The 9,754-nt window shown below is 41.0% G+C and overlaps 1 protein-coding gene across 1 annotated transcript; it reads right to left on the reverse strand.

Annotated features, from left to right (window-relative positions):
• Positions 1–2,708: 2,708 nt before the first annotated feature.
• On the reverse strand, positions 2,709–5,587 carry LOC109994431 (E3 ubiquitin-protein ligase TRIM39-like). Its single transcript, XM_020647750.3, has one exon. The coding sequence runs from the start codon at positions 5,273–5,275 to the stop codon at positions 3,878–3,880; it is 1,398 nt and encodes a 465-aa protein (XP_020503406.1). The 5' UTR covers positions 5,276–5,587; the 3' UTR covers positions 2,709–3,877.
• Between the last annotated feature and the right edge of the window lie 4,167 nt (positions 5,588–9,754).

Raw genomic sequence — 9,754 nt, forward strand, 5'->3', positions numbered from 1 at the left:
ATCTAGTTGATCTGGCTTGCACGTTAGCAAACAGCAAAGTGGTGGTTGTATGTGGAACGCTGAAAAGACGTGGACAGCTCTGTACATTACGTACATGCTCTACTCTTTGAAATGTAAATGCAATGCTCACCATTCCTTGAGCTCAGTGGACTGACTCCTTAATGAATGATCTTGACCCTGAATTTTCAACAAATCAGATTTAGTTCATGAAAACATTGTCCAGTTTGGACCTCAGATGGTACAAAAACGTGACAGATCAAAGATACGGAAAAACATGTTTCAAAAGCACTTCATAGTCTTTATGACAGAATTAATTTATTAAGATATTATATCTTTATTTAACCTCAGAGCACCACCTTACAAAGTAAGGAAATTAATATTACTTGTAGTAATTAATTAATCAGTCAGTTTCATATCTTGAAGGAAGTAATTCTAGAAATGTTTAAACCAGAAAACACAAAGTTCTGAATTTTATGTGTAAAATTTAATATGGAAATGGTAAACAATAAAGTATAGATAAAACAGATGAAGAATATGATTCTTAGGATCGGGATAATGCAATTATAATGTATGGTGACATTATATATTTAGTAATGGGATAAAACGTGGTATTGTTTGAATGACTTAATCAGCAAATTATCAAAGGAGAAAAAGTTGATAAACAAATTTTGGGATTCTGTTTGGATTTAAAGGAGCTCTGAATAGACACGACTCACGACCTAATCTCTCAACACCAGCTTTGAACCAACACTCTTACTGTGAGGTGGTTTGGATGAACTCCGCCGACTGGTCCAGTCCAGACGGCGGTTCAGCCGTCGTGGTTGTGTCATCATCAGCTCCAAGTGGATCCAACAGGAAAAATGTTAAAGAGTCTTGATGTGTCGATTTCCAATTTAAATTAACCTGATGGCCATCTCGATGAATCTAAATTAATTCTAAAAATTGAAGAGCCAAGACTTTAGAGAAGAAAGTTCAAAAGCCTTGCTTGAGCCAGAAAGAATTCAAGTTTCCAAAAATGTGCGCTGAGGGTTTATGAAGGAAAGTTCGGCAGAGATTCGTCTTTCTACGTCGCAAACTTAAAAGTCTTCAGGTGATTCGAACTAAAGTCCGAAGAGAAGCAGAAGAAGACAAGAACAAGAACCTGAGATCTGAGCTGAGTCTGAACTTTTATCAGCTGCAGGAGAGGGGTGCCGCCCAAGGGTTACTCCCACTCTGACCAGAGGAGATATGTTTAAATTAAACCGAGTTTACTCAATAAGATTAGGAATAATAATCTAAACATATATACGTCACCATACATTCATTTTGATATTATTTCTATCAGATTAGTCTGACATATTAATAAAGTAGGAAAATAAATTGGTGTCTTTAAATAACACCTTCTATAGCTAATATTAAAGAGTATGCTTTATAACACGTCCAAATGTATAATTATGAAGGTTACGTATTCATTCTAACACTAGATGGCAATAGTGCTCCACGTCAAATTCCTATTAAACATAATATAACTCTTATTGCTGTTCTGAAGATCAGATTTTGAGTTTAAAAAGATGATTATAATACATTCAATGTGACAATTACAAATATCTAGATGAAGAAAGATATAAATGTTCATTTGATGCAGAATTGAAAGCTGTGGTTTAATTCAGTTCTTCAGCAGTCCTTCAACAGATGGTCAATTTTACGACTTTGCAGAGACTGGTTTCGGTCACAGTTCATGTCTTTGGGGTCAATTCGTAGATAGCAGAGTGTTCTGTTTCTGCTTGGTTGTTGACTCAAGGTGTTGTAAATGTTTATAATATCCTGTCTTCCAGAGCCTGTCTGAGAGGGAGACTTAAATCATTAATCAGTTCCTTTGGTTCTTGGTAAAAAGTAACCAAGATGTTAATCCACAGTCCTGAGTCCTGCAGGAAGAGAGGTTGTGAAACGTGGCTGCTAATATGGGCTACACAGATTTTAATTTTTCAGGCACACATTCATCCCCGACCCACAAAAAAATGGCTCTGCGACCCACCAGTTGAGAACTGCTCTAGCTTAGGGTGACGTCCATAGCTGACTACAACGTGACTTCGCTATGCTACGCTCTTATGCAGTTCGGCTTCTGGGTCAAAGCCTGGCCCGGGAACTGTGGAGCATGCTCAGAACTTCTAGACCAATTTGAGTCTGATGACAGTGTAAACATGCGAGAGTAAATTGATCTCCATCCACAGTGTCACACTGTGTGAACCTGACTTTGAGAAGTTTGATTCATTACTGACTGAGTCAGGAGGACTAACAAATTCACATGGACTGTAAAAGTCCTGTTTAGTGGCACTAACACAATACATAGATATATTTTCTGACCGTGTAAACGTACTGACTGAGTCAGGAGGACTAGCTCTGTTAAGAGTCTGCATCTATCCAGAGATTTCTGAGGGCTGGGACAGAGGCTTCATGTTTATGTTTGTCACTGGTTGCCTGCTGCTGGTGTAATCCATTGACTGTATTTAGATATGGATGAAAAGAGAAGAATAAACATCCTCACAACGGGCACCTTGCACCAATGGTGACATCATCAGGAGCCAAGACATGAGCAGAAGGGATCTGGCATGTGGAGTTGATACACTGTGAGGTGAGTTTAGCTTAGTCAATGTCAATGTTTCCTTAATGTCTGATCAGATAGTAAGATACCTTTATCATTTAAATCAGTTAAATAAAAACCCACTAAATTATTGTTTTAATCCACCATTTTATTCACATCCAAGAGGTTTACAATCAATCATACAACAGTTATAACTATCTCTGTAAAATGTACAAAATTAAAGTATAAACTTTGAACAAACCATGGAGCGTCTGATGTTCATAATTTATGAGTTCTTCAACATCTCAAGCTAAATGAATTTCTTTCAAACACGATAAAGACTAAAGACGATAAAGGCCGTCACATATTCAAATGAGCTGCAGTTCTGTTTGAGTTCAACGATAAAATGACGAAAGCAGGGTTTGGAAGGAGTCCATTTAGATTTGATCTTCCAAGAATTTTAAGGTTTATAACCCCACTACATCCAGACATCACTTTCAAAAGTCTATTTACATCATCATACAATTTATCTCATAGTAAATATAAAATGAAGACAACAGCAAAAGCACTTATTGATTCCTCCACTGAACAACAAATGAAGAAGATTCAGCAACAGAATTAAATGAACATGAATTAAGAATACGGCGGAGCGGGCTGAATCCATGAATCTATCCGGTTGTTAATAAAAAACTGTTAGCGTGTGTTATTCTTTGTCAGTCCTCTTCCATACACAACAAATCAATAGACAAAGATTTTTTAAAGACTCAACATAACCTGCCAGGTGTTTTCGTGTGTCAGTGTGAATGTGGGTGCTGAGTTTCATGTCATCGTTTCCCCTCACTGAGCTAGCAAACTATGACGCGTATGAACCATGATGTACATTCAGTTTTTCAAGGAAAGACCTGAAAACACCTTCCACAGAAAGTGGACAGCTTTCAGATGAAAACAGTAACAGAGTCAGAAAGGCATTTGACCTTTATGTTGCTGATTTCTGTGATAGAAAAAGTTAGAGAACAATCAAACACATGAAAAATATAAAGGTTTAAAATTATGAGAACTCATCAGGGTGTAATCATATATCTCTCCCCGATGGATGAACACATAAATGGATTGAAATCAGCACATATAACTGACATACGGGTTTATAATTTAGCCTTTTTTTAAATGATTTTCAAAGATCATTCCCAGTAGCCTACATATCTTGTTCTTTACAATCAATGTATTCATTCAGATTCTATTTGGAAGAGGACAACTGATGTCTGAAATAGTTTTCAGCCTTTACCACAAAATACAAAAGCATTGCAGAATTCTTCATCATCATTGTTTCACTGTTACAGAGACGTTCAGTGGTATTATCTTCAGAGGACGTAGTTCATAATTATAAATGTATGGACACAGCTTTTCAGTGAAAGTGTGTGTGAAGGTGTGTATGTGTGTGTTAGTGTCAGGATCAGAGAATGACAGCTTTCCTCTGTCCCAGTCCAGATTCACTCTGATACTCTGAGGATATCCTCTCACTGACAGATCATTGTGTTCATCTGATGGGGTGTATGCTGTGTATTTATAATTGAAAAACTCTATTCTCCATAATCCAGAGTTTATGTCTCTGTTCCTGACTGCTGACTCCTCACACACACCAACTTCCCAGTTTGTGTTCTCTCCAACCTCGACGTCCCAGCTGTGAGTCCCTGAATTGAAGCCCTCAGAGCTCAGGACAGACCAGCTGTCATCAATCCTCTCTGGATTATCAGGAAGCTGCTGCTCCTCTCCTCGTCTCACACAGGTCAGATCTTCAGACAGGATGAGGTCTGAACTAGCAGAGTTTGGGTCCAGAATCACAGGACTGTAGGAGACCATGTTCATCATCTTGTTCCAGATGTGGAAGCTCAGGTTGCCCAGGTGTTTGGCCACATCTATCAGAGCTCCTGAGGGCAGCTGTGGATCCTCCAGCAGGGGGCGTTGCTGGACTCTTTCCACTGCAGCCTTGTAGTTTTTCAGGAATGAGAGGTCTGCAGCTCTCAGCTTGTCCTCTGAGGCTCTGACTGTTTGTGAAAGAGCTGCTATCTCTGTGCTCAGAACCTCAATCTCCTCCTTCAACCTCTGACTCTTCTGCTTCTCTTCCTCCTTCAGTGTAGAGATTCTGGCCTCCTCTTCCTTATCTAGAAACTGGTGAAGTTTCTTAAACTGTTCCTTTATCTGCCTCTCTGTGTTTGCAGCCTGGACCTTGATGTGTTTTCCTGTTTCATCACAGACTTTTTTGACTTTATTAAATCGCTTCAGTTTGTCCTTTAAGGGCTTCAGTGATTCCTGGAGCTTGTCCCTGAGATCTTGTGCAGCTTCATCGATGGGTCTGAATGTGTGGTTGGTGTGTTGTTTAGAGTCTCTGCAGACAAGACACGCTGGCTGCTGATGATCCAGACAGAACAGTCTGAGTTTCTCAGAGTGCAGACTGCAGAGATCCTCAGAGTCTGATGAAGCTCTTTCATCTCTCTGCAGTAAGAAGGCCTCACACATGTTCTTTAATGCCAAGTTAATAGGTGGTTCTGACCTTGAAGATCTTCTCTTACAGACTGGACACTCCTGGGCCTGCTTCTCTCTCCACCATCTCTGCAGACAGGCTTTACAGAAGCTGTGGCTACATGACAGAATCACAGGATGTTTGAAGATGTCACAGCAGACAGAACAGCACAGATCCTCCTCTGAACAAGAAGCCATTTTCCTCTGAGTGAAGCAAAACTCCCGACAGGCAGACAGCTAATTTCAAACAGCACAAACAGGTCAGACTGCTGAGGTTCCTCTTCCTCCTCCACAGAGTCTCCTGTTACTTACTTTGACTCGTGTTTTTCTAAAGCTTCTTACAGAGTTCAGTCAGTAACTGGTTGAAGTGGCAGTATTCCAGTATTCCCAGTATTCCCACCTGAAGCTGTCGTCTCTCTGTGGAAGTTGTCTCTTTTATTTCTCACAGTGAAAGTTATCGTCCGTGTGTGTGTTTCAGTGTGTGTGTGTTCACGGAGAGAGGAAGCGTCTGTTTCCTGGTTTGTCTGTGTTGAGTCATACAGGGTGGAGCTTTGTTTGTATGTTTCTGGTTTTAAAGTCTGATTGGATAATAATGTTGAAGCATTAAAGACACAGTGTTATGAGTGTTAAAATGACAGTTGTCTTCTTTGGTTCTTCAACAGATCAACACAAATATCAAAAGCTGAGGGTTCAACTCATTTACTGCCAATTGGATCATTTCACAAAGTTTCAATAGCACTTTATCTTTTGAGATTGTTTTCAGCACATCCAGGAAAAACTGCTTTCCTTTAATTTAACCTTTGGAGAAAGAATACGTGACACATTTGAATCTTGAAATGACTGTTTCTGTGATGTGACTTGAACGCAGCATGACACAGCTGCATACAAAAGCAAGCTGCCGTTTTGAGGCTTGATGATTATGTCTCTGTGACATTTAACCTTCAATATGAATGTTGCAGAAAAGTAATGGGGGACCAAGTGACCCGCCCTCTGTGCCGAGTTCAGAGGTAGTAACAGAGGCTGTACAGGGGAGCACAGCACTGTGTATGTGGGCAGGGGCAGATTTTTCAGTTGGTACTGAATGTGTATCTGAAAAAATGTTTTGTCTAAAAGGCTCAGTATTTCAATTTGAAGCATGTTTTGTTTTGTTCAGTTCCTTTGATCCGTCACATTCTTTGTACCTTCTGAAGTCCAAACTGCACAATTTTATATTCAATAAATCTGATTGGTTGAAAATCTTCTTTATGAAGGGGTTAGTATAGAGTCTTAAAACCCAGAAGTAAGTTAGCATTTGCACGCCATGGGGTCTAACGTCTAAAAGTCATCGGGGATTTTGAATGGGTTTGTGGTTAGACTCCTGAAATAAGGTCTGTGGTTAACACAAGCTGAAGAGATGTTGGTGTTTTGTTAGACCACATAAACTACGTTAGGTAATACCCTCACTTGTGAAGTTTGAAGTTTTTACACGTCTTTAAAAAGGCGGTTGCTAACAAGTGGCTAAATGTGACTACAGTGGTTGTCGGGGACATTAAACGTCATCACGCCGGACACAGAGGGCGGGAACTCTCTCACTAGTCGGAGATGTCTCCTGTAGGTTTAATCTTTGGGTTGAGGCAAATATTAGTTTAATAAATAATTTATTAAAGGAGCAATATGTAACTTTCTAAAATACTGCGTTTGTAGCGACACCGCAGACGAACTGCACCAGTTGTCTGTCTCTTTCTAGTCTTGTTGTGGTCGTGCAGCTTTTACTGTTTAACTGTCGAGAGTGCTCCTTGTTTGTTGTTTTTGGAACTGCTTCAGTAAACTGTTGCTCGCTCTCGCTGGTGTGCTCATACGTTTTCGAACGAGCTTCATCATCGGCCGTCAAACACTGGATATTTACCGGCATAATGTTGACAGAGGAGGTAAGTGGACATACACATGTGAAAGTCTGTGAAGGAGTCTGTGTAAAGGCCGATCGTTTATTTGTACAGATTCCATGTTAGATTTATTCTCCATACAAACAACAGTCTCGACAGGCACTACTGATGATCTCTGTAAAGTGGAGTGGAGTGAGGAGGACGTCGAGAACGAGCATTTAACATCACTTCCTGGAACTTTGACAGAAAAACCGACCCGGGTAAAATTTTTATGCAGGCAACACAGAGAGACAGTGAACATCTACTTTTTCACGAGCTCATCAGTTAGCCGTTCACTTATTAATGGGCGATAAAAAACGATTTATACATGTAAAAAGTTACATATAGAACATTTAAAGAGACACACACACCAAACGGAGCGTTCTGAGAGAGCTGGTTTATACTGGGTCACAAACCTCCTCTGGTGCTTGATTCATGTTATATTTTGATCAAAGCACAGCACAGATGTTTCATTTAGACCACAGGGGGACTGTTTGAAAAGGTGGAGAATATGTCCTCTTTAATGTGCAATGTTCATTTTAAATATATCGTAAGAAAAAAAAAGGATGAAGAGAAACGTTGCTCATCATTTATTATCAAATCTCCACAAAGGATAACTTATTTTTTGGAAGTTAGCAACAACAAAAATTTAAATGATGTATCCCCCTGTGGGTAATTTAACTAAGTTGCTTGCTCACCCTCTACTAGCGGCCAAAGTGCATGTCAGTCAGGTCATCTACCTATGAAAACGATTGGGATAAGTGAGCTGATGCCCATCCGAGGAAGGATGGAGGCAACATACATAATAACAGTTTTAACTCATAGAACACTCATAGTGTCAAAATACCATGCACCTTCATTGAACCAGTTAAACCATTTGAGAGCCATCTTCACATTCAGCTCACCTACTGTGGTGTTGTATATGTGCAGCCTAATGTAACTTATCACTTACATGTCTGTTATCATGACTCTCTTAATAATAATAATAAATGAGTGTGCTGGTGGAGGAGCTCAGACAGGTAGGGGGGAGCCAGGTTGTGAAGGGCTTTGTAGGTGAGGATGAGGAGCTTGAAGTTGATACGCTGGGGGATGGGGAGCCAGTGGAGGTCATGAAGGATGGGGGTGATGTAGTCTCTGGTGCTGGAGTGTGTGAGGAGACGAGCAGCAGTTCTGGATATATTGAAGTTTCTTGAGTGATTTGGATGGTGAACCGTAGAGGAGACTGTTGCAGTAATCTGGAGGTGATGAATGCGTGGGTGAGGGTCTCGGCAGCTGAAAATGAGTAGGATGAGCGGAGGCAGGCGATGTTACAGAGATGGAAAAAGGCTGTTTTGGTGATTTATTTTAGATGTGTTTGTCGTAGGAGAGGGTTTGGTTGAAGATGACACCAAGGTTACGGATGTGGGGGGAAGGGAGCACTGTAGAGCCATTGATGGTGAGGGAGAAGTTGTTGGTGGATTTGATGATGATAACTTCTGATTTGTCGCAGTTGAGTTTGAGATAATTGGTTTGGAGCCAGGATTTTATTTCAGTGATGCAGTCAGTGAGGATTGAGTGAGTGGCAGGAGTGATGGCTTTGGTGGCGATGTGGAGCTGGATGTCGTCGGCAAAGCAGTGAAACTGGAGTCCATGGCGGCGGATGATGTGACCAAGGGGGAGCAAGTACATGATGAAGAGGAGGGGTCCGAGAACTGAACCTTGGGGAACACCTTGGGAGAGAGGAGCAGTGGGGGATTTGTAGTGGTTAACGCTGATGAACTGGTATCTGTCAGAGAGGTATGATTTGAGCCAGGAGAGAGCAGTGTTGGTGATGTTGAAGGTGGTTTCAAGGCGGGAGAGAAGGATGGAATGGTTGATGGTGACAAATGCTGCGCTTAGGTCCAGTAGGATGAGGATGTTAAGGTTTCTGGCATCAGAGGAGAGGAGAAGGTCGTTAGTGATTTTTAGGAGAGTTGTTTCGGTACTGTGGTGGGAACGGAAACCAGATTGGAATGATTCATAAAGGTTATTGTCAGAGAGGTGGATTTTGAGTTGATAAGCAACAGCACGTTCCAGAAGTTTTGAGAGGAAGGGGAGGTTGGAGATGGGTCTGTAGTTGTTTGGGATGTCAGGATTGAGTCCAGGTTTTTTCAAAATGGGGGTGACAGCAGCAAGTTTGAGGCATAGTGGAACGGCACGCCAGAGGAAAGGGAGGAGTTAACTGTTGAGGTAATGAGTGGGGATAGGGTGAGAAGGCAGGCCTTGACAAGACTGGAGGAGATGGGGTCCATCAATATGCACAAAGGGCCCTCTATAGCCGGCTTTCTTCACCTCCTTCCTCGCCTACTCAACCAACGGCCACAGTTTGTTCCTGGAGTCCTTGGTTTCTTGCATCAGTTCATTAAAGATCTTTATCCTCCTTTCAGTAAGCTAGGTTGATGTTCTGGTGTTCCTCCAGATCTTGTCCCTGGCCCTTTCTGAATAACCACAGTTCAGTATGCAGTATGGAGTTTCAGTAGACCAGACCCTCATGGTCATTCAGTGGTCATTTTTTGGGGCTACCTCAGTAGACTGAACATTTCAGCATGAATACTAACTTCAGAGTTTTTTGCAGTATGGATGCATCCTTTCAGGAAATGAATTGTATTTTAACACCCACAATGCTGTGCGAAATTAAACTTAAAACATCACTTCACGTGCTCCTCCAAATCAAAACAAAGGAGAATGGATTAATTGGATTATTTTTTAATCTAGAGTTAAAGTCCCTACTGAAATCACTCCTTTTAATTAACAATAA

This window comes from Labrus bergylta, chromosome 9, assembly GCF_963930695.1.
Source record: "Labrus bergylta chromosome 9, fLabBer1.1, whole genome shotgun sequence".
Classification (NCBI taxonomy): Eukaryota; Metazoa; Chordata; class Actinopteri; order Labriformes; family Labridae; genus Labrus; species Labrus bergylta.